This window comes from Bombina bombina, chromosome 8 (genome assembly GCF_027579735.1).
Source record: "Bombina bombina isolate aBomBom1 chromosome 8, aBomBom1.pri, whole genome shotgun sequence".
Lineage (NCBI taxonomy): Eukaryota > Metazoa > Chordata > Amphibia > Anura > Bombinatoridae > Bombina > Bombina bombina.
In genome coordinates this window covers 303,160,638-303,185,916 of record NC_069506.1, presented here as the reverse complement: position 1 = coordinate 303,185,916, position 25,279 = coordinate 303,160,638, and the positions used below count along the sequence as shown (strand labels likewise).

Genomic DNA, 25,279 nt, shown 5'->3' with positions numbered 1-25,279 from the left:
TCATGTTCACTCGCACTATGTTAAATATACGCCAGTATGTTATTTTGCACCCAGCAACACACAATCAGTGATGCACAATCTAGTATTACAAATTGTCTGTTAAATTGTTTAACCGACACATTTTAACATGCATGATACATGTATAACACTCCCTATACTTTTTATGGAAAGTGTAAAATGGTAGTGGCGTGCTCAGGTTATGTATATTGCAAGTTGTCTGTTAATTGTTGCGCTGGCACACTAGACCGAAATACCACTTTCTCTTTTACCACTTTTAAAAATGTGGCATTAATAGCATTTGCTTTTGGGCTTCAAAAAATATAAATAAATTATATGGTGTGCAGGGCTAACGAGCCTTTTTTTCTCACCGCTCACTTAAAGGGAAACTGTACCCAAATTTTTTCTTTCGTGATTCAGATAGAGCATGACATTTTAAGCATCTTTCTAATTTACTCCTTTTATCAATTTTTCTTCATTCTCTTGGTATCTTTATTTGAAATGCAAGAATGTAAGTTTAGATGCCGGCCCATTTTTGTTGAACAACCTGGGTTGTCCTTGCTGATTGGTGGATAAATTCATTCACCAATAAAAAAGTTGCTTTCCAGAGTACTGAACCCAAAACAAGCTTAGATGCCTTCTTTTTCAAATAAAGATAGCAAGAGAACGAGGAAAAATTGATAATAGGAGTAAGTTAGAAAGTTGCTTAACATTGCATGCTCTTTCTGAATTACAAAAGAAAAATTTTGGGTACAGTGTCCCTTTAAGACAACGCTGGTATTACAGGTTTTCTTCAAGCCTGCGTTAGCCTCACAAAAGTGAGCGTTGAGCAAAATTTAGCTCCACATCTCACTGTAATACCAGCGCTGCTTACAGTAGTGGTGAGCTGGCTAAACGTGCTCGTGCACGATTTCCCCATAGGAAACAATGGGGCTGAGCCGGCTGAAAAAACCTAACACCTGCAAAAAAGCAGCGTTCAGCTCCTAACGCAGCCCCATTGTTTCCTATGGGGAAATAAAAGTTATGTCTACATCTAACACCCTAACATGAACCCCGAGTCTAAACACCCCTAATCTTACACTTATTAACCCCTAATCTGCCGTCCCCAACATCGTCACCACCTACATTATATTATTAACCCCTAATATGCCGCTCCGGACACCACCGCCACCTACTTTATACTTATGAACCTCTAATCTGATGCCCCCAACATCGCAGAACCCTACATTTTATTTATTAACCCCTAATCTGCCCCCCCCAAGGTCGCAACAACTATATTAAATGTATTAACCCCTAATCTGCAGCCGCCAACGTCGCCGCCACTATAATACATTTATTAACCCCTAAACCTAAGTCTAACCCTAACCCTAACACCCCCCTAACTTAAATATAATTTAAATAAATCTAAATAAATTTACTACAATTAAATAAATTAATGCTATTTAAAACTAAATACTTACCGATAAAATAAACCCTAAGATAGCAACAATATAACTGTTACATTGTAGCTAGTTTAGGATTTAGATTTATTTTACAGGCAACTTTGTATTTATTTTAACTAGGTACAATAGTTATTAAATAGTTATTAACTATTTTATAACTTCCTAGTTAAAATAAGTACAAATTTACCTGTAAAATAAATCCTAACCTAAATTACAATTACACCTAACACTACACTATCATTAAATTAATTACATAAATTACCTACAATTAACTACAATTAAATTAAATAAACTAAAGTACAAAAAAAAACACTAAATTACAGAAAGTAAAAAAAGAATTACAATTTTTTTAAACTAATTACACCTAATCTAATCCCCCTAATAAAATAAAAAAGCCCCCCAAAATAATAAAATTCCCTACCCTATACTAAATTACAAATAGCCCTTAAAAGGGCCTTTTGCAGGGCATTGCCCCAAAGTAATCAGCTCTTTTACCTGTAAAAAAAATTTAATACCCCCCCAATGTTAAAACCCACCACCCACACACCCAACCCTACTCTAAAACCCACCCAATCCCCCCTTAAAAAACTTAACACTACCCCCTTGAAGATCACCCTACCTTGAGCTGTCTTCACCCAGCCGGCACAAGTGGACCTCCAGAGGGCAGAAGTCTTCATCTGATCCTGCCAGAAGAGGACATCCAGACCGGCAGAAGTCTTCATCCAGGCGGCATCTTCTATCTTCTTCTATCCGGAGTGGAGTGGGTCCATCTTGAAGACATCCGACGTGGAGCATCCTCTTCCATCCGACGGCGACTGAAGAATGAAGGTTCCTTTAAGTGACATCATCCAAGATGGCGTCCCTTCAATTCTGATTGGCTGATAGAATCCTATCAGCCAATCAGAATTAAGGTAGGAAAAATCATATTGGCTGATGCAATCAGCCAATAGAATTGAGCTTGCATTCTATTGGCTGATTGGAACAGACGTTGGGGGTGGCAGATTAGGGGTTAATAAATGTAGGTAGGTGTCGGCGATATTAGGGATGGCAGATTAGGGGTTAATAAAATTTAACTAGTGTTTGCAAGGCGGGAGTGCAGCGATTTAGGGGTTAATATATTTATTACAGTGGCGGTGATGTCTGGTCGGCAGATTAGGGGTTAAACATTTTAGTTAAGTGTTTGCGATGTGGGGGGGGCTCGGTTTAGGGGTTAATAGGTAGTTTATGGGTGTTAGTATACTTTGTAGCACTTTAGTTAAGAGTTTTATGTTACAGCGTTAGCCCATAATACTCTTAACTACTGACTTTTAAATGCGGTAGGAGTCTGGACAGGAGAGGGTCTACTGCTCACTTTTTCAAGCAATCGTAATACCGGCGTTAGGAAAATCCCATTAAAAAGATAGGATACGCAATTGACATAAGGGGATTTGCGATATGCGAAAATTGGGGGAAAAAAAGTGAGCGGTACACCTGTACCTGCCAGATTCGTAATACCAGCGGGCGTTAAAAAGCAGCGTTGGGACCCCTCAATGCTGCTTTTTAAGGCTAACACAAGACTCGTAATCTAGCCGAGTTTGAGGTGTTGATTAAACTCATTAGTGTGTAGGTTACTATTGATTACAAGTGTTTTTGCAAATGTGTAGAACCAAAAACTCTTCTTTGAGCTTGATGATATATTCTTGCCAACTAAAACCTTCTTTTTCTCACTGACACTCGCATGGCTGCCCCGGTGCAATGATTGTAAAAAAGGGGCAGTTCCTGTGAGTTGCGAGATGGCTCCTATTAAAAGTAATGAAGCTCGCTGGATAGGGAAACTTCGCTCCTTAGTGCGAAGTTAGCAGGGAGCACGGGGAGCACTCTAAAATTAAAATCCTGCAGCAAATATAACTCACATTACGCTTCTTTCTGCTTATAGCATCTTACATTCGCCTATATTTTAGTATGCATTTGTTTTTCTATTGGGGTTATAAGTGTTTGTATTGTTTTGAGAAAAGCTCTCCACCTTTTAGTTGGCGAGAAAAAACTGTGAGATCTGCAGTGCGAAAATCTTTATAGAATTACATTGGGATTAGATAGACATTTTCATATACGCCCATGTTCAGCCTATTTTACGAAAAAACAACAATTATGCTTTGTATTTTGTATTGATAAGTTCAAATTTTTATGTGATTTTTGCACATCCAGTGTACTACAATTACGATTTACGCTGTGCATATTTAATTTGATTTATTCCGTTGTAAATTACATACTAATTTTACGTTTTTGTTAACATATGATTTTTGGTGAAGAATTTAGTTAAGATTTTTGATGCACTTTAGCAATACAATTGTTCCCTGCTTATTTTTGTGTGAATGGTTCAAATATTTGTTTAGTATAATGTTTAAAATACGATTTTTTTTGTTGTGCACATTTCATATGAAAATGCAGTATATGCCCCTTAGCGAGACACCCTGTTTTCAAGGTAAAAAATGGCTTTAGATCATTCCACCAGGGAAATAGGACTGGCGAGCATTCATTAATAATCTTGTCAGCCCAGGGAGCTTTCAATCATCGAGTCCTTTGTCAGAAATAGGCCCCATTTATGAAATCAATAGGAAACCTGTCTGCCCATGATTGTGGCATATACCCATTGCTAGCATTTAATATAACACAATCCTTGTGCAGTGTCACCCCTTGCTCTTGTGGGACTGGTTGTGCGAGAGATGGGTCTGTAAGTCACCCCAAACAAATTTGGGCTGATTTAACTCTGCAACCTTTGAGGTGGGGAAGAGGTTTACAAGTGGCAGTCAGATGGATTCCGCTTCTTAAACTTGTGGCAACTTCAAGTAGGTTTGCGTCAGCAATCGTACCCCGTAAATGCTGCAAAGTAACTTCTGCTTAATAGAGTCTATAGTGTTTATTATACATGGGGCATACATCACTATCTGAAGAGCTGCATTCTGGGAATGAAGGTGCATGTGACATACGTGTGTGTCTCATCTTGCAGTTGTGTCTCGAGATTGTAGGTGACAGAGGACTCACTATTTTTAGATTGGATTGTTACTTTAATCTAATTTGATGGTAAATCCTAGCATTTTTTAAACACTAGGATTTACCAGTGCTATAAATAAAAGGGACTTTCAGTCATGAAGTATAAAAAAGTTCATGCTGAAAGTTCCTTTATACGCTGGCAGTTTATGCGGAGCTGAGCCCCTCCAGCCACCTATGGCAAAATGCTATTTTTTCAGAGGTGTTTTTTCCTCTTCTTACCTAATAGCTTGCTAGCCATACAGCATAATGCTGAAGGGCAAGCACTGCTATTGGCTAATGGTTGTAGATGTAACCTCATTGAAAAAAATGGCTGTTTGCCGTGGGTGGCCGGAAGCGCTCAGCTCGGCATAAACTCGCGGGCAAATAAAGGTAAATTTTAGCATGAAGTTTCTTTATTCTTCATGACTGAAAGTCCCAGTTATTTATATCACTGGTAAATCCTAGTGTTTCAAAAATGATAGGATTTACAGTCGCTTTAATTTGTTTGTTCTGTGATGTATTTAAGATGTTTTGTGATTCCAGTATCCGTCACAGCAGAACGCATTCTATGCGCCAAGAGATCAGCAGTTATGAGACCTATACTTTTCCTATGATTATAACAAAAAGTGACTAACAAGTGATTGTGACAAGGAGCTGGTACAAATCTTTATGAAATTTTAGCTTTATATATCTTTTTGTTTATTGTATATAGGCCTATTCATTGCTGTATAATTTTCCTGTGACTGCCAGGAATAAGTGTCTAGCAGTGCAAAGAGTTTGTATTGCTGCTGTTTCTAACAACAACGTTTTATAAGACACTCTGCTCCTACGCGCCACTATAAAGTGCAGCATAAACTCATTTCAAACATGGATCTGGCAAAAATCTGTACAGTTTTCATATAAACGATTTCACTGTTGCTCCGTTTTGATACTGATCCTGCTGTGTCACAAGTTGATGGAATGTTTTTGGCACTTGATATTAAAGTTTATTGGGAGCATTTTGGAATTAGTTTCATTATGAGCTAGTATTCCTGAATATCTCAGTTTTGCCTCCGCTCAGTATACCGTGGTATTTTCAATGATATTAAATTAAAAAAAAGTTCTTGATTACAAAATATCCCACAATAATTGCTGTTATTGTAGAAATTCAATACTGCAGAACAGTGTATTCCTAGCGGACCTGTAATGTATATTTGATTTGGCATGCATCACATTGCTAGAAGTCTTGGCCTGCAGGTAACCTACTATAATAAGGCACAGTAATCTTTATTACAAATCAGGATAAATTTCCCAAGAGAGAGGTTTTTATTCATTTACATGTAATTGTGACCTGTAACTTTGTCTGCAGACAGATGGTGGTTGGGGAAAATGGAGTTCATATGGTCCTTGCTCACGGACATGTGGAGGAGGAGTCCAACTGGCCAAACGAGAGTGTAACAGCCCAGAGCCCTCTCATGGAGGTTCTTATTGTGAAGGACTGAGAGTAAAGTACAGATCCTGTTCTCTCAACCCCTGTCCTGATATTGGTAAGTTATTTCAAAGTAGACCAGGAACATAACCAGGACAAATTTATCAAATTTATTTATCTATCTATCTATCATCTATCTATCTGTCATCTATCTATCTATCTATCTATCCTCTGTCTATCTATCTTTCCATCTACCCTCTGTTTGTCTATCTATCTGTCTGTCTATCTATCTATCTATCTATCTATCTATCTATCTATCTATCTATCTATCTATCATGTTATGCAGTGTATTTCCATGCTATGTAAACTAGACTAGGTGACGGCCTTTAATAATATGGATAATGATGCTGAGTAGAGATGAAGACCTGTGTTTTGCTATTTAAATAAAATGACTAAACTATGTTCCTGCTTAATTAAGCTAATAATAAATACAACTTTTGATAAAGCATTACACAAACAGCCATTTTTGTGCATAAAAAAACTCTATTAATATATAAAGATGCCTTAGGATTTTTTGTGTCAAAGCCTCACAGCATTAGTGCTGGTCCAACCCCACTGCATTATTATTAATGAAGCCAAAAATCACTGTATATCTTGTGCAGTATTAGAGGTTAAATGCAGTATTAAAGCCTGCACACAAGGGGCAGTATACTTCCACGCCCAAGCAGGACACATAAAGCTTAGTATAGCTTAAGGTCTGGAATGTATGTGTTTAACTCATTTGCAGGGCCTATAGGCACCAACATGTACATCCACTCATAACACAGAGCTGTATCAAGAATAATAAACTAACATATACTGTAACTACAGAGTTTACTTGGAAATTAATTGGATAATTTTACCGCCTTCCATGGTTGAGCAAAAGGGAAGTCCAACATCAGGGCTTTTTATTAATAATGTATTAAACCTTGTGAATGCTACAATGTGGTGTTTATAGTAGTAAACACTAAACTACTAAACATGCTTGTTGCTTTGTAGGAAAGAGTTTCCGTGAGGAACAGTGTGAAGCGTTCAATGGCTTCAATCAGAGCACAAACCGTTTAACAGCGACAGTGGGATGGGTTCCCAAATACTCCGGAGTTTCACCCAGGGATAAATGCAAACTCATTTGCAGGGCCAATGGCACCGGATATTTTTATGTGCTGGCTGCAAAGGTTAGTGAACAAGCTTAAAAATAAATCCAGCTATGCAAAGGAAGAATGTTTTTTTCTTTTTGTTCTGTGTTCATCACGTAGGCTATTTAGGGACACTAAAAGGACATAAAACTCCAAATTTAAATATACATTCAATTCACACGTATTAATAAGCAAACTTCTAATAAACATGGTTGTTTATGCATATGTTCCATGAAGCTGTATTCAAACACTACGCCTGCTAAGAGAGCTTGTGAGGGAATGTATTCATCAGTGATGGTACGGACGGAGCAAGTGCTGATACAATAGAAGATATCTAATCAGGAATGGTGTTTGGATGTAGGTGTATGAAGCATATGTACCTATAACCTGCAACCATCTAAAGTTACCACTGAAACTTTTGCCAATCACATTATTGATAATACGTGTGTATTGCAGAGGAAATATGACAATGTGCAATACAATTTTGAGCATTGAGATTTAGGGGCATATCTATCAAGCTCTGTACAAAGCTTGATACCCTGTGTTTCTGGCGAGCCCTATGAAGCAGCGGTCTAAAGATCGAAAAACCTTAGAGGTACATGAAACACAAAAAGTTTATTTTATGATATAGACAGATCATACAATTTATTAAGCAGCTTTCCAATTGTCTGATTTATGTTGGTTTTGTCTGATTTTTGTTGGTTTTGTCTGATTTATGTTGGTTTGTGATGTGACAATTCTGAGCTTATCTTAATGTGCCAGCCTACTTACCAGATCAATTAAACCACTCCAATTATAAAAGTGTAAAATCAACAAAATGGAATAAGGTTATCCTACACACTAAATATTGCAAGGGGTAAGCAGAAGGTTACCCTACAAACTAAATAATGCAAGGGGTAAACAGAAGGTCACCCTACAAACTAGATAGGTTTAAACTTTTAGGAAATTTTGGCCTGTCTTGTGCCTATTTTTCTTATCTGTCATCTTAATATATGTTTCTATGTAAAGTAGTCACTATTAGATGAAACATTAAATATAGCATTAATTTTATAACACAATACCTTAAAATATTCTCTGGAGTTTATTATTACACAGTTATTTACAGTAGCTGTATATTTAATGATGGTAAATCTTGCACAAAAGCTTGTGAGTATTTTTTCTTCCCCCCCCCCCAAAACAATTCATAATAAAGCCTTTATAAAGATCACAGTATAGGGAACAAGATCCATAATCCATCTTGGCTCAGGGACAACAGGATAGATATGTGTCATTTATTTTCGTAATAATGGTCTTTCTTCTCCATTAAGCTATTATAGAAAATAAATGATCCAATCTTATGGTTATAGCAATAGTTAGTTTGCCTAAGAAGTGATTGTATTGTTTATTCTTCTATCTAAACCATAAGACAACTATTATCTTTATAATATTGCATTAGAGCATGAAGCTTTCCAGATTATTTTATTTTAGCCTTTCTTGTATATAGGGGGAGGGATATTCTAAAACAGCAACTAGGAATGATACAGACGGATTTAAGATGGAAAATGAAGTCATTATATTTTGTTTTTATTGAGGGGATAATGGGCCGGATTCCCTAAAGCTCCCTGAGCTTCTGAGATTTGAGAATAAATCTCTTCTGTACTATGAAGTCTTTGTCTTAAAGGGCCAGTGCGCTATAAAATTGGTTTCCCATTAATGTGTCCCCAATGATGTTATACCAGATGCATAATATAAAATGTATGAGATATTTCTCCTTAATGATTCTTTTTTTTATGAAATAGCTGGATTTGCTCTTTGAAACTACATCACATCAAAATAAGCTATGCTTGCAGAGAGATCAGACATTCTTATTTTATCACTCAAATTCATCCCTTTCTTATCTCTGTCTCTATACAATACTTACAAAGAACAATTAACATGACATGAACGTGATGTTCAAGTGCCGGGCGGTGGGCTTTGTCTAGTGGGTATGTTGTGTGAGTGATTTTATTTTTAATAGATGGTTAGACTTTAATCATCTATTAAAAATAAACTGGGGAAACTTTGAACGGCCCCACATTGCAGGGTCTATGGTCCAGGATTGCCGCCTCTGGTTTATGTACTAATACATATAAATATAAAACTTCCAATACAGCTCTATCAGTCATACACAGGAACAGTACATTATGCTTCAACTTATCATTTGGTCTCAATTAAAACTGTAGCGCTGTCATGATGATTTTCGGACACCTGCGTACCAGCTATTTAAAAAATGTGTGCAGAGAGAGCACTTGGATAAACTTATTTTGAAGAGCGACGTCTGTCAGACATGATACGCCACATTAATAAATCTGCCCCCATGTCATCTTCAGGGTTTTCAAATTTATTACAACAACCTTAATTTGAAAAACATGAAAAAGTGACATAGCAGAACTCCCAACCTTTCTGTATTGTGTGAATGGCCCAGATTCGGAGGGCATACCCCTAATGTCCTGCACCTCCCCCTCTATATATACCTGTTTCTAGGGCCTTCCCCATCTCGGCTCACAACATGACCTGAATATGCCCATACCTGTCAGTGGGTTGTCTCAACCCATGGCACACTGTCCCACCTCTTCTCTTACAGTCAGGCTCACTAAGTAACCGTGTTTGCCAGACACTTTATTTAGAAACAAAACAATCCCAGACCAGCATTCTTCTTCTTCTTCTTAATTTATAAAGCGCCAACAGATTCCGCAGGTACAAAGATAAAAGTACAGTACAATACAATATAAAATACATCAGACAAAGTTTAACAAATAAATACAGGGGGAATTGAGGACCCTGTTCCCATGGGAACTTACAATCTAGATAGGTAGGAGGGTGAGAAACAGGAGGTGGGTACTGCAAAGGTGAGAATGATGTTAGTGTGGAGTTAGATGAGGGCAGCTATAAGGCAAGTGGAATTAATTTGTTACTGATTTGGAGATAGGCTTCCCTGAACAAAAAGATCTTTAGGGAAAGTTTAAAAGAGGAAAGGTCAGGGGAAAGTCTGACAACTCGAGAAAGTGCGTTCCAGATGGTTGTTGCCGCACAAGAGAAGTCCTGTAGTCTAGCATGGGAGAAGGTGATGGTAGAAGATGCAAGGAGCAGGTCATTGTTGGGCGGGCTGGAGTATATTTGTTGATGAGTGAGGACAGGTAGGTGGGGCTGCATTGGTAAGGACTTTGTAGGTCGGGTGAGAATTTGAATTTAATTCTGCTATGAATGGGGAGCTAGTGAAGGAACTCGAAGAGAGGTGCAGCAGATACAGAGCATCGGGAGAGGTGGATTAGCCTAGCAGAGTCATTTAGGATGGATTGAAGAGGGGAGAGGCGGGAGAGAGGGAGGCCAGTTAGTAGGTTATTACAGTAGTCAAGTCGGGAAATTACCAGGGAGTGGATTAACTGTTTAGTAGTTTCAGCACTAAGAAATGGACGAAATTTGTAGATATCATGTAGTTGGACAGATTGGAGTCAAGTGTAACTCCTAGGCAGCAGACTTGGGGTGATGGGGAGATAGTGGTGTCACCAACAGTAATTGAAAAGTTAGAAACTGGGGTAGAATTAGAGGGGGGTTAGAAGGAGCTCAGTCTTGGATATGTTGATTTTTAGGTTGTGAGAGGCCATCCAAGAAGAAATTCCAGATAAGCAGACACTGATGTGAGAAAGGACAGAAGGAGAGAGTGCATGGGTGGATAGGTAGATCTGAGTATAATCAGCATAGAGGTGATAGTTGAAGCCATAGCTACTAATAAGTTGACCCAATGAGGAAGTAGAAATAGAGAAGAGTAGAGGACCAAGAACAGCCTTGAGGTACTCCAACAGACAGAGGCAATGGAGAGGAGGAGTTGCCAGCAAAGGAGACAGAAAAGGACATATTAGAGAGATAAGAGTGGATCCAGGAGAGGGCAGTGTTAGAGAGTCCAAGGGAGCTGAGAGTCCATACTAGAAGGGAATGATCAACAGTGTCAAAGGCAGCAGACAGGTCAAGTAAGATATGTATTGAGCAGTGGCTGTTGTTTTTAGCAGAAAGAAGATTGTTAGTAACCTTGGGGAGGGCAGTCTCAGTAGAGTGTTGGGGACAGGAGCCAGATTGCAAGGGGTCAAGTAATGAGTTGGAAGGCAAGAAGTGGGTTAGGCGATTGAAAACTAGTTTTTTCAGGACTTTTGAAGCTAGCGGAAGCAGTGATATGGGGTGCTTGTTTGCAGGAAAATTGGGATCGAGGGAGGGTTTTCTGAGGATGGGGGTGACCTTTGCATGTTTGAAGGAAGATGGGAATGAACCGGTAGGGATAGGTTGAATATGTGAGTAAGAGCTGGAGTGAGGGTAGAAGACAGAGAGGGTATTAGATGTGAAGGGATAGGGTCAAGTGGGCAGGTAGTGAGGTGTGAGGAAGACAATAGGGAACTCACTTAATTTTTAGTGGTTGGGGGGACGGTGCTGAGAGTGGTGGAGGGGGTGGCCAGGGGCGGAGATGGAAGGTTGCAGTCTTGTGTTGGAATATTAATTTGGATGGTAAGTTTTTTGTTGAAAAAGTAGTCTGCCAAGTATTTGAGCACTAAAGACAGATGAAGGGGGTGGTGCGGGTGGATAGAGGAGAGAGTTAAAAATTGAGAAGAGACATTTAGGGTTTGAGGAGTGAGTAGATATAAGAGAAGAGAAGTAGGTTTGCTTGGCTAAGTGAAGGGCAATGGAGTAAAAATAAATAATGAACTTATAGTGGAAGAAATCTGTTTCAGAGCAGGATTTCCTCCAAGCACGTTCAGCAGCACGGGAGCATTTTTGCAGGTAGCGTGTTTGTTTAGAGTGCCAGGGTTGGAGCTGATGACGTGGATTTTTGCGTATTTGAGGAGGAGCAAAAGTGTCAAGTGCAGAGGATAGAGTATTGTTATAGTGGGTTGTAGCAAGCTCAGGGCAAGATATCATGGAAGTGTGGGGGAGGCGTTTTTTAATAAGGTTGGAACATTGGAGAGGATCCACAGTGTGCAGATTTCTACAGGTACGGGGGCGAGGGGGAGAAGTAGGTTTAGCCTGTATATTAAGATTAAAAGTGAGCAGATGGTGGTCTGAGATGGGAAATGGGTGACAGGTGACGTCAGAGAGAGAGAGAGCAGAGGTAGGAGAATACCAGATCAATAGAGTGTCCGTCCTGGTGAGCAGGGAATAGGGTGGATTGTGAGAGACCAAAGGAGTTTGTGAGTCAGAGAAGCTTAGCGGCAGCAGGAACAGATGGGTTATCAATGGGGATGTTGAAGTCCCCCCAGGATTAGAGCAGGTGTATTTGTAGAGAGAAAGTGAGAAAGCCAGGCAGCAAAGTTATAAAGGAATTGGGAGGTTGGTCCAGGGGGCGATAGATAACTGCCACCCTTAGGGAAAGGGGGAAGAACAGGTGGATGCAGTGGACTTCAAAGGAGAAAAAGGAGAGAGACGGATGAGGACTCAGGTGCTGATAGGAGCAGGAGGGGGTGAGTAAGATACTAACACCGCCACCATGTCTCTCACCTGGCCTAGGTGTGTGGCTAAAGTGGAGACCACTGTGCGTGAGAGCAGCAATGGAAACAGTGTCAAAAAATGATAACCGGGTTTCTGTAATTGCTAGAAGAAGAAGCGTTAGAAACAAACAGGTTGTGAACAGTTGTAAGTTTGTTACAGACAGAGCATGCATTCCAAAGAGCACAAGAAAGAAGGGGATAAGCACTGTGGTTAATAGAGATGAGACTGTTAGGATTGTGTGACCTAGAGTTTTTGCAGTGGGGGACTGAGTGAGAGTGTAAAAGTGTGGTGATTGCTGTAGGTCCAGGGTTAGGAGAGATGTTACCAGCAACAAGCAGAAGTAGGAGTGTGAGTGACAGAAGGTAAGAGTGAGACTTGTAGGAGCAGGTATAATTAGACACATGACAGTTAGATGGGGAAGTATTTCTAAGGAGACAGAGTAGTTCATGAGAGGACAGCATAGGGGATGAGAGAAGGGAGGGTGAGATATGGATAGTGTGGGGGTTATTGTTGCTACAGGGAAGTGCAGTGAGTTTTAGGTAAAGGGCAGACATAAATAGCAGAAAAGACATGGAGAGCATTGTGAAGGTGTATAGTTAGTAAGTTTTACCTGTTACTTCCATAAACTATACTGATAATAAAAGCTTAAAAACAAAAGTTAGTGAAAATGCTTGTGCAATGCCGCCCCCTGCACATTCGCTGCCAATTGGCCGCTAGCAGGGGGTGTCAATCAACCCGATCGTATCCGATCGGGCTGATTGCTGTCCGCCACCTCAGAGGTGGCAGATGAGTTAAAGGGACAGTCTACACTAAAAATGTTATTGTTTAAAAAGATAGATAATCCCTTTATTACCCATTCCCCAGTTTTGCATAACCAACACAGTTATATTAATATACTTTATACCTCTGTGATTACCTTGTATCTAATTCTCTTCTGACAGCCCCCTGATTACATGATGTTTTATTTATTATCTATTGACTTGCATTTTAGCCAATTAGTGCAGTGTCTGCCACATCCCACGGGCGTGAGCACTATGTTATCTATATGGCTCACATGAACTAGCACTCCCCTGTTGTGAAAAGCAAATAAAAAAAGCATGTAATAAGAGGCAGCCTTCAGGGCCTTGGAAATTAGCATATTAGCCTACCTAGTTTTAGCTTTCAATTATGAATACCAAGAGAACAAAGCACATTTGATGATAAAAGTAAATTGGAAAGTTGTTTAAAATTGCATGTCCTATCTGAATAATGAAAGTTTAATTTTGGCTAGACTGTACCTTTAAGGAGCAGCGGCGGACCTGAAGCAGAGTGGGTCGGAAGCAGCATCCGCTGTTTCATAAGTCGACCGCATAGATGAGATAACATTGGACTTAAAGTTGTAAAGGCTGTGTTCATCCATATAAAATAATTATGACAAACACAAATATAAGTAAACTTGGCATCTCTCCGCATTGGTGAATACATTAAAACCATTAACAATTAGGAAAACTACTTTTTTCTTCTTAATAGGCTAAATTGTATTTATACAGTATATTGTTTATAACAGTAATTGATTCAACGCTACTACAGTACAAAACGATTAAAAGTGTATTTTTCGTTCCTTTTACCATAGGTTGTGGACGGTACTCCGTGTTCTCCAGATTCCACCTCTGTCTGTGTGCAGGGGAAGTGCATTAAAGCTGGGTGTGATGGGCAACTTGGTTCCAAGAAGAAATATGACAAATGCCGGGTGTGTGGAGGGGATAATAAAAGCTGCAAAAAGATTTCTGGTCTCTTTACCAAACCCATGTAAGTAACAAGCTACTTCTCCTACTGTAGAGATAATATAGGAAGGTTGTACAGATAATATAGGAAGGTTGTACAGATAATATAGGAAGGTGTGAAGATGACTAGTGCTAGCATTTAGCTCATGATTTGTTTTAATCCTCTTGCCTGCCAGGAGGACAGTTTTCCTGAAATATTTTCGTTCTTTTTTTTTTTAAATGAATATCTTTATCAAAACTGATAGTCGACTCTAGACAACCAGGGATCACTGTAATAACATTAATGCATGGACCCTTTGAAGAGGAAAGAAGCAAGAAGGCATCGTGCCATAAAACTACATTTGCTGCCCCAACAATCCTGGTGTCCTAGGCATAGGCTTAGTTGGTCTAGTGCAAAATCTCAGGATAAATTGTGACTACATGTCTGTGCTTAGCGTAACATTAAGGATACATTAAACAAACATGAAACCCAACATTTCTCTTTCATGAATCAGATAAGGAATACAGTTGTAAACAACATTCCAATTTACTATCTAATTTGCTTCATTTGCTTGATCTTTTTTGTTGAAGAAGCAATGCACTACTGGGAGCTAGTTAACGCACTGAGAGAGCCACATGAAGCATATATGTGCACCCACCAATCAGCAGATCCTTTACCTACCTAGTTGTCCTTTTCAATAAAAGATACTAACGGCTAGATTTAGAGTTTTGTCGGTAAGGACCCGCGTAGCTAACGCCGGCTTTTTTCTGGCCGCACCATAAAAATAACTCTGGTATTGAGAGTCCACATAAAGGCTGTGTTAGGCTCCAAAAAAGGAGCGTAGAGCATATTTAACGCAGCTTCAACTCTCGATACCAGAGTTGCTTACGGACGCGGCCAGCCTCAAAAACGTGCTCGTGCACAATTCCCCCATAGGAAACAATGGGGCTGTTTGAGCTGAAAAAAAACCTAACACCTGCAAAAAAGCCGCGATCAGCTCCTAACGCAGCCCCATTGTTTGCTATGGGGAAACACTTCCTACGTCTGCACCTAACACTCTAACATGTACCCCGAGTCTAAACACCCCTAGCCTTACACTTATTAACCCCCAATCTGCCGCCCCCGCTATCGCTGACCCCTGCATATTATTTTTAACCCCTAATCTGCCGCTCCGTAAACCGCCGCTACTTACATTATCCTTATGTATCCCTAATCTGCTGCCCCTAACACCACCGACCCCTATATTATATTTATTAACCCCTAATCTGCCCCCCACAACGTCGCCTCCACCTGCCTACACTTATTAACCCCTAATCTGCCGAGCGGACCGCACCGCTATCATAATAAAGTTATTAACCCCTAATCCGCCTCACTAACCCTATAATAAATAGTATTAACCCCTAATCTGCCCTCCCTAACATCGCCGACACCTAACTTCAATTATTAACCCCTAATCTGCCGACCGGAGCTCACCGCTATTCTAATAAATGTATTAACCCCTAAAGCTAAGTCTAACCCTAACACTAACACCCCCCTAACTTAAATATAATTTAAATCTAACGAAATTAATTAACTCTTATTAAATAAATTATTCCCATTTAAAGCTTAATACTTACCTGTAAAACAAATCCTAATATAGCTACAATATAAATTATAATTATATTATAGCTATTTTAGGATTAATATTTATTTTACAGGTAACTTTGTATTTATTTTAACCAGGTACAATAGCTATTAAATAGTTAAGAACTATTTAATAGCTAAAATAGTTAAAATAATTACAAAATTACCTGTAAAATAAATCCTAACCTAAGTTACAATTAAACCTAACACTATACTATCATTAAATTAATTAAATAAAATACCTACAATTACCTACAATTAAACCTAACACTACACTATCAATAAATGAATTAAATACAATACCTACAAATAACTACAATGAAATAAACTAACTAAAGTACCAAAAATAAAAAAGAACTAAGTTACAAAAAATAAAAAAATAATTACAAACATAAGAAAAATATTACAACAATTTTAAACTAATTACACCTACTCTAAGCCCCCTAATAAAATAACAAAGACCCCCAAAATAAAAAATGCCCTACCCTATTCTAAATTACTAAAGTTCAAAGCTCTTTTACCTTACCAGCCCTGAACAGGGCCCTTTGCGGGGCATGCCCCAAGAAGTTCAGCTCTTTTGCCTGTAAAAAAAAACATACAATACCCCCCCCCCAACATTACAACCCACCACCCACATACCCCTAATCTAACCCAAACCCCCCTTAAATAAACCTAACACTAAGCCCCTGAAGATTATCCTACCTTGTCTTCACCTCACCGGGCAGATTAGGGGTTAAAAAAATTTAATCGAGTGGCGGCGATGTGGGGGGGCCTCGGTTTAGGGGTACATAGGTAGTTTATGGGTGTTAGTGTACTTTAGAGTACAGTAGTTAAGAGCTTTATGAACCGGCGTTAGCCCAGAAAGCTCTTAACTACTGACTTTTTTCTGCGGCTGGAGTTTTGTCGTTAGAATTCTAACGCTCACTTCAGACACGACTCTAAATACCGGAGTTAGAAAAATCCCATTGAAAAGATAGGATACGCAATTGACGTAAGGGGATCTGCGGTATGGAAAAGTCGCGGCTGAAAAGTGAGCGTTAGACCCTTTTTTGAGTGACTCCAAATACCGGAGGTAGCCTAAAACCAGCGTTAGGAGCCTCTAACGCTGGTTTTCACGGCTACCGCCAAACTCTAAATCTAGGCCTAAAAGAACAAAACAAATTATATAAAAGAAGTAAATTGGAAATTTGTTTAAAATCACAAGCTTTATCTGAACCATGAAAGAAAAGAATTTGTGTTTCACATCCCTTTAAACAGTGTATACATTTAATGCACCTCCCTCTAATTGTGGGTACCACCATGTAGGAACCTAACTAGTTTTCACAAATTATACAACTACAAATCTGCTATGCCATTATGTCTAAGCAGAATGCAATTTTCATAGGCACCACATAGAAAAAAAAAAAAAAAAATACTCAAATATAAATAATTTGAAGATATTACTGTAATATTTATCCCTAACCCCTACATAAATTTTATTTCAGACATGGCTATAACTTCGTGGTGACAGTTCCAGCTGGTGCCAGTAACCTGGATGTAAGGCAACGTGGTTATAAAGGCCTCATAAATGATGATAACTATCTGGCGGTACGAAATAGTCAAGGTCGGTATCTGCTGAATGGGAATTACATTGTGTCTGCAGTGGAGAGGGACATCCCTATCAGAGGAAGCCTATTGAAGTACAGTGGAACAGGCACTGCTGTGGAGGCTTTGCAAGCTATCAATATAATTCAAGAACCATTGACAATAGAAGTTTTGTGTGTTGGAAAAATGACACCACCACGACTGAGATACTCATTCTTTGTACCTAGGGAAAAGAAAGATGCTAAAGCTGAAAAGACAATAAGCAATAGCCTTGTAGGATTGCCTCCTCCTCCTCCCAGGCTTCAGCCTCAGTCTCACTGGACCTCAGGTGATTGGGGCGATTGCTCTGTCAGCTGCGGTAATGGACAGCAGACCAGGACTGTTGAGTGTCGTGACCCATGGGAGCAGTTGGCATCTGACTGCCCAGCAAGTCTTCGGCCTATAGACATAAGGAAATGTGGTGACCCTTGCCCAATGTGGGAGGCTGGAGAATGGGCACCTTGCTCTAAAAGCTGTGGTCGTGGTTTTAAAAGACGACAACTGAGGTGCAGTGCAGGTGGAGGAGTAACTTTGCCTCGAGAGCATTGTCACTTGAAGAGGAAGCCTCAAGAGTTGGACTTCTGCACCATGAAGCCTTGCTGACTTATTGGATTTGAGGTGCAAAATGGTTACCTTGTTGGACTCTAGAGATCCAGGAATAGGATGCATTATGTCCTTCTGCCAACAATCAGAATATGTGTAAGCCAGATGTGTCAAAAATAATGGTTCACTTTGAAGGAGTCTGATAACCAAAGACAAACATTTTGTACTTTGAATCTACACAGAAGACTGAAGAACATATACAATTCTGGGACATTTGGAGGCAATCCTGGCCAATGCTTTGCACTTTTTACTAGTGTGTTTTGTTACTTTAGTTTATGTTTAACACATTAGTGCTGGTCAATCCTGCATTGTATATATGGTTCCAAAAGCCACCTAATAGAGATCTTTCTACTTGAGTCAAATATCTGTGACTGTAGGATAGGACGAAGGAACTATATATTTTTGTGATGAAATAACCTATCCCTGTATAGGGCACAAATTATAGGGAACTGTTTCACGTTTTGTTTACAGTGCAGCCAAATTGTTTTTGGTTTCCTTTAGTGATCCAGTCCTTAACTAAACACATTAAATGACCTGACCTAGGCGATTATTACATGACATATAATTCTCTAACAGATATATAGATTTTAATCTGCAAGAAACAGGACTAAAATATAACCCAACAATTAACCAAATACAGAGAAATTAAGGACATTTTGTGATAAAAAATTCATTTTCTAGGGAGAACCTGGGTATTGTGAAATTGCCATCCCTAGACAACTTATCTCACATGCCTTTAGATTTTTCAAATATAAATGTTAGGGTGTTAAGAATCTATTTGGCATGTTTGGAATGCCAACTTATAGCAGGACTGTGTGGAAAATATGGAGTTCAACAAACCTCCTGTTTAATCTACCTCCAAATGGGATGAATAAAGCGGAGGGGCTCTTAGCAATCTATGTATGAGATTAGGACTTGAAATATTAACCCTTTCGCTGCCAGATATAGCTGCAATGTATTACTATGCAATACCTTACAGCGCTGTCTGACAGTCAGATGATCAAGTCTAGCACTGTATATAAATAACCCATACCAAACATACTTATGTCTTCCTCGGCAACTTACATTAAAGGGACTATATATAAAACCATTACTGCAAACATTGCTGCCACATAATGCTCAAAATGTGTACGCTCTTGAGCCTACCTAAGTATGTTTTATTTGAATTATGAAACTTTACGTTTTAACATCTATATCTCTTCAATTCCAGGTTTTTATTTTCTAATTTGGTGCTGATTTATGTAGAATTTCACTTAGAATAATTATAAAGACTGTGTTTGTAAGTTAATATTTCTACATGTTTGCATCTGCATCCATTTAAGGTCATTTTTAAATAATCCTGTTTCATGCAGATCTCATTTTTTTTAATGGTGCTAAAAAAATAAAAACTCAGAAAAACGTCCAGAATCTTCGGCTTAAAGCTGCAGTGAGAAACTCATCAGTCCTGTATGAGATAAAGGGGTCAATTTATTAAACGCCGGGTGAATCATGTCCACCCAGCATCTCTAAATGCCGACAGCATACACTGTCAGCATTTAACATTGCACAAGCATTTCTTGTGAATTGCTTGTGCAATGCCGCCCCCTGCACATTCGCGGCCAATCGGCCACTAGCAGGGGGGGACAATCATCCCGATCGGATCAGGATGATTGCAGTCTGCCACCTAAAAGGTGGTGTACAAGTTAAGGAGCAGCAGTCTTACGACCGCTGCTTCTTAACTAAAAAGCAGCACCCGCTGCTGATTAAATCTAGGCCATAATGTCAGGACTTTCCTAGGAACATTTCGTAGTCTGAGGTGACATTAGTAGATAAAACTATCATCTTAAATTGCACAGAAATCAGCATTAAACAGACAATAGAGGTCAAGCATTAAATAGACCATAACAATTGTAGTCACATCCATATAATTGTAGCCACCAATAAGCAAGTGCTATCCAGGGTGCTGAATCTAAAGTGGGCCGAATCTTAAGCTTCAGATTCCTGCTTTTCGAAAATAAAAATTGGTAATTGGAGTAAATTAGAAAGTTGCTTAAAATCGCATGCTCTATCTGAATAATGAAAGACAAAATTTGGGTTTTGTGTCCCTTTAATTCAGTGTTTATAAATAACAATATTTAACAAGGATGAGCAAGCTGAATTTTCCCCTCAGTTTATAAATATAAGGCTTTATTCCAATAAACCAAATCAGGGCTTGACCATTTCTGAGCAGCAATTGATTTTAATGGATCATACTTGGCACTGTGAATATGAGCAGATTTTAATGGCACAACAAGAGAACATGCCTGTTTAAACAAGAAAAGGATAACTGAGAGAAATGAAAATATGGAATAACTCACATTAGTTACAAGGAGACTAACCAATGCTATATATATTTTTTTATTCCTGAATGTTTTCTTTACATCACTAGATAAAATGCTTTTCCAAAAAACATTGCAAAAAACCAGGGCTGGATCAGCCGCATTTTTCTCCTGTAAACTTGGATCTTGAAAGTTAAATGTAACTAATTTCACAATTAATAAATTGGGCCAAAAGTGACTGATTATATTACAAGATAAAATCTACCGAGACGTTCAAAAGAGTTAGTGACTTTATTACAGCTGGTAAACTTGGAAGGAGAAACAAAGATAGAATCTGGCTGATTATTCCCAGATGCGACTGTTGTGTTCATTTATTTTATATTTTTGTACATTTCTTTTGCTTTGTTTTTGATGTAGCAAAAGGAGCAGAAGAGCCACGGTTTTTAGGCTATGTATATAAGTTTGTATACTGTGTATACTCATTATAGGCATGTACAAAGAGAAATAAATTTGTACAGATCCAAGTCAAGTCTTGGCAAATGTACTTCATAAAGCATCTGTGTATGTATCTTTTTTCCATTTTTTCACTGTTTAAAATATCATTCAAGAGGGATGTTAAACGTAACAAATGTCTATCATTTACTATTTAAATGTTAAACATGTATCTATTTGCTTTGAATCCAAAAGTGAGTATTGGTGGAATAGGAGTGGATTGGCAAATACAGCTGGGCTGGCATACAAAGATACAACCACTTGCCAACTGTGGCTATTTTCCCAGGACAACCCCTTTTTTTACTTCTTGTTTCACAGTATAAATATGCTGGGGATCTAACCCTCATTGTAATTAACCTATACTGAGATGTGGGCTTGGCATGGATGTCTGTGGGTGGGGGAATCATACATGAGGTCTAATTTTTATAGCTCTCCTGATCCTCAGTGATACCATCATATGCCTGATGAATTGTTATAGAAACTCTTTTAACACACCCACTACTGCTCCCGGATCTATTACTGCTCAGTCCCTTCCTACAGACCATGTGACCAACATGTACCTGAATGTGCCACAGAGACTCATTGAAAGTAGGGGACTGATACCGTGTCCTGCTGTTCATTACCTGCATACTGTGTCCTGTTTTTCATTACATTCATACTGTGCCCTGCTCCTCATTACCTGCATACTGTGCCCTGCTGTTCATTACCTGCATACTGTGTCCTGTTTGTCTTTACATTCATACTGTGCCCTGCTCTTCATTACCTGCATACTGTGCCCTGCTGTCCATTACCTGCATACTGTGTCCTGCCGTTCATTACCTGCATACTGGCGTCCTGCTGTTCATTACCTGGATACTGGCGTCCTGCTGTTCATTACCTGCATACTGTGTCCTGCTGTTCATTACCTGAATACTGTGCCCTGCTGTTAATTACCTGCATACTGTGTCCTGCGGTTCATTACCTACATACTGTGCCCTGCTGTTCATTACCTGCATACTGTGCCCTGCTGTTCATTACCTGCATACTGTGTCCTGCTGTTAATTATCTGCATACTGTGCCCTGCTGTTTGTTACCTGCATACTGTGCCCTGCTGTTCATTACCTGCATACTGTGCCCTGCTGTTCATTACCTGCATACTGTGTCCTGCTGTTCATTACCTGAATACTGTGCCCTGCTGTTCATTACCTGCATACTGTACCCTGCTGTTCATTACCTGCATACTGTGTCCTGCTGTTCATTACCTACATACTGTGTCCTGCTGTTCATTACCTACATACTGTGTCTTGCTGTTCATTACCTACATACTGTGTCTTGCTGTTCATTACCTGCATACTGTGTCCTGCTGTTCATTACCTGAATACTATGCCCTGCTGTTAATTACCTACATACTGTGTCTTGCTGTTCATTACCTGCATACTGTGCCCTTCATTTCCTGCATACTGTGTCCTGCTGTTCATTACCTACATACTGTGTCCTGCTGTTAATTACCTGCATACTGTGTCCTGCTGTTCATTACATACTGTGTCTTGTTCTTCATTTCCTGCATACTGTGTCCTGCTGTTCATTACCTGCATACTGTGTCCTGTTTGTCTTTACATTCATACTGTGCCCTGCTCTTCATTACTTGCATACTGTGCCCTGCTGTCACTTACCTGCATACTGTGTCCTGCCGTTCATTACCTGCATACTGGCGTCCTGCTGTTCATTACCTGCATACTGGCGTCCTGCTGTTCATTACCTGCATACTGTGTCCTGCTGTTCATTACCTGCATACTGTGTCCTGCTGTTCATTACCTGAATACTGTGCCCTGCTGTTAATTACCTGCATACTGTGTCCTGCGGTTCATTACCTACATACTGTGCCCTGCTGTTCATTACCTGCATACTGTGCCCTGCTGTTCATTACCTGCATACTGTGTCCTGCTGTTAATTATCTGCATACTGTGCCCTGCTGTTTGTTACCTACATACTGTGCCCTGCTGTTCATTACCTGCATACTGTGCCCTGCTGTTCATTACCTGCATACTGTGTCCTGCTGTTCATTACCTGAATACTGTGCCCTGCTGTTCATTACCTGCATACTGTACCCTGCTGTTCGTTACCTGCATACTGTGTCCTGCTGTTCATTACCTACATACTGTGTCCTGCTGTTCATTACCTACATACTGTGTCTTGCTGTTCATTACCTGCATACTGTGTCCTGCTGTTCATTACCTGAATACTGTGCCCTGCTGTTAATTACCTACATACTGTGTCTTGCTGTTCATTACCTGCATACTGTGCCCTGCTGTTCGTTACCTGCATACTGTGTCCTGCTGTTCATTACCTACATACTGTGTCCTGCTGTTCATTACCTACATACTGTGTCTTGCTGTTCATTACCTGCATACTGTGTCCTGCTGTTCATTACCTGAATACTGTGTCCTGCTGTTCATTACCTACATACTGTGTCCTGCTGTTAATTACCTGCATACTGTGTCCTGCTGTTCATTACCTACATACTGTGTCTTGCTATTCATTTCCTGCATACTGTGTCCTGCTGTTCATTACCTGCATACTGTGTCCTGCTGTTCATTACCTAAATATTGTGTCTTGCTGTTAATTACCTGCATACTGTGTCCTGCTGTTCATTACCTGCATACTGTGCCCTTCATTATCTGCATACTGTGTTCTGCTGTTCATTACATACATACTGTGTCCTGCTGTTCATTACCTGCATACTGTCCTGCTGTTCATTACCTACATACTGTGTCCTGCTGTTCATTACCTGTATACTGTGTCCTGCTGTTTATTACCTGCATACTGTGTCTTGCTGTTTATTACCTGCATACTGTGCCCATCATTTCCTGCATACTGTGTCCTGCTGTTCATTACCTACATACTGTGTCCTGCTGTTCATTACCTGCATACTGTGTCCTGCTGTTCATTACCTGCATACTGTGTCTTGCTGTTCATTACCTGCATACTGTGTCCTGCTGTTCATTTCCTGCATACTGTGCCCTGCTGTTCATTACCTGCATACTGTGTCCTGCTGTTCATTACCTAAATTTTGTGTCTTGCTGTTAATTACCTGCATACTGTGTCCTGCTGTTCATTACCTGCATACTGTGCCCTTCATTACCTGCATACTGTGTCCTGCTGTTCATTACCTACATACTGTGTCCTGCTGTTCATTACCTGCATACTGTGTCCTGCTGTTCATTACCTTCATACTGTGTCCTGCTGTTCATTACCTGCATACTGTGCCCTGCTGTTCATTACCTGTATACTGTGTCCTGCTGTTTATTACCTGCATACTGTGTCTTGCTGTTCATTACCTGCATACTGTTCCCTTCATTTCCTGCATACTGTGTCTTGCTGTTCATTACCTGCATACTGTGTCCTGCTGTTCATTACCTACATACTGTGTCTTGCTGTTAATTACCTGCATACTGTCTCCTGCTGTTCATTACCTGAATACTGTGCCCTGATGTTCATTACCTGCATACTGTGTCCTGCTGTTCATTACCTACATACTGTGTCCTGCTGTTCATTACCTGCATACTGTGCCCATCATTTCCTGCATACTGTGTCCTGCTGTTCATTACCTACACCCTGCTGTTCATTACCTGCATACTGTGTCCTGCTGTTCATTACCTACATACTGTGTCTTGCTGTTAATTACCTACATACTGTGTCCTGCTGTTCATTACCTACATACTGTGTCTTGCTGTTCATTACCTACATACTGTGTCTTGCTGTTAATTACCTGCATACTGTGTCCTGCTGTTCATTACCTACATACTGTGTATTGCTGTTAATTACCTAAATACTGTCTTGCTGTTCATTACCTGCATACTGTGTCCTGCTGTTCATTACCTGCATACTGTGTCTTGCTGTTAATTACCTTCATACTGTGTCTTGCTGTTCATTACCTGAATACTGTGTCCTGCTATTCATTACCTGCATACTGTGTCCTGCTGTTCATTACCTGCATACTGTGCCCTGTTGGCTATTTTCCTCATTCTGTCTTTGTCCTGTCTTTGGCCTACTGTTTTTTAACTTCTGGTTCTGATTATGGGCTAGATTACAAGTCAATAGCGCAGGGTGAGTTATCTTACATTAGATCTTGCTCTAAGAAAAACCCATAAACTAATATTACAAGTGGATGGTTAACATTTTAACCAGAGCAAGAAACACAACCAAAGCTATTTAAATGTGTCTAATACGTTTAATGGATCACACAGAGAGCGCTGATAACATGTTGAACAGTCTACTTGAAATGTTGTTTTGTTTAATTATCCAGCTTTTCTCAACCAACATTGTTTTATTAATATACTTTATAGCTTCTAAAGCTCTAAATGCCTGCCTGCTTCTAAGCCCTTGCAGGCTGCCTTT

At 39.6% G+C, this 25,279-nt stretch overlaps 1 protein-coding gene across 1 annotated transcript in view; it reads left to right on the top strand.

Annotated features, from left to right (window-relative positions):
• Positions 1–20,966, top strand: part of ADAMTS15 (ADAM metallopeptidase with thrombospondin type 1 motif 15) — a 94,173-nt gene extending 73,207 nt beyond the window's left edge. The window contains exons 5-8 of the mRNA XM_053691503.1: positions 5,797–5,974; positions 6,895–7,070; positions 14,134–14,309; positions 17,372–20,966. Of these exons, the coding sequence (XP_053547478.1) occupies positions 5,797–5,974; positions 6,895–7,070; positions 14,134–14,309; positions 17,372–18,113 (1,272 nt within the window). The 3' untranslated portion in view covers positions 18,114–20,966. The remainder of the gene's footprint in view (positions 1–5,796; positions 5,975–6,894; positions 7,071–14,133; positions 14,310–17,371) is intronic.
• Positions 20,967–25,279: the final 4,313 nt, after the last annotated feature.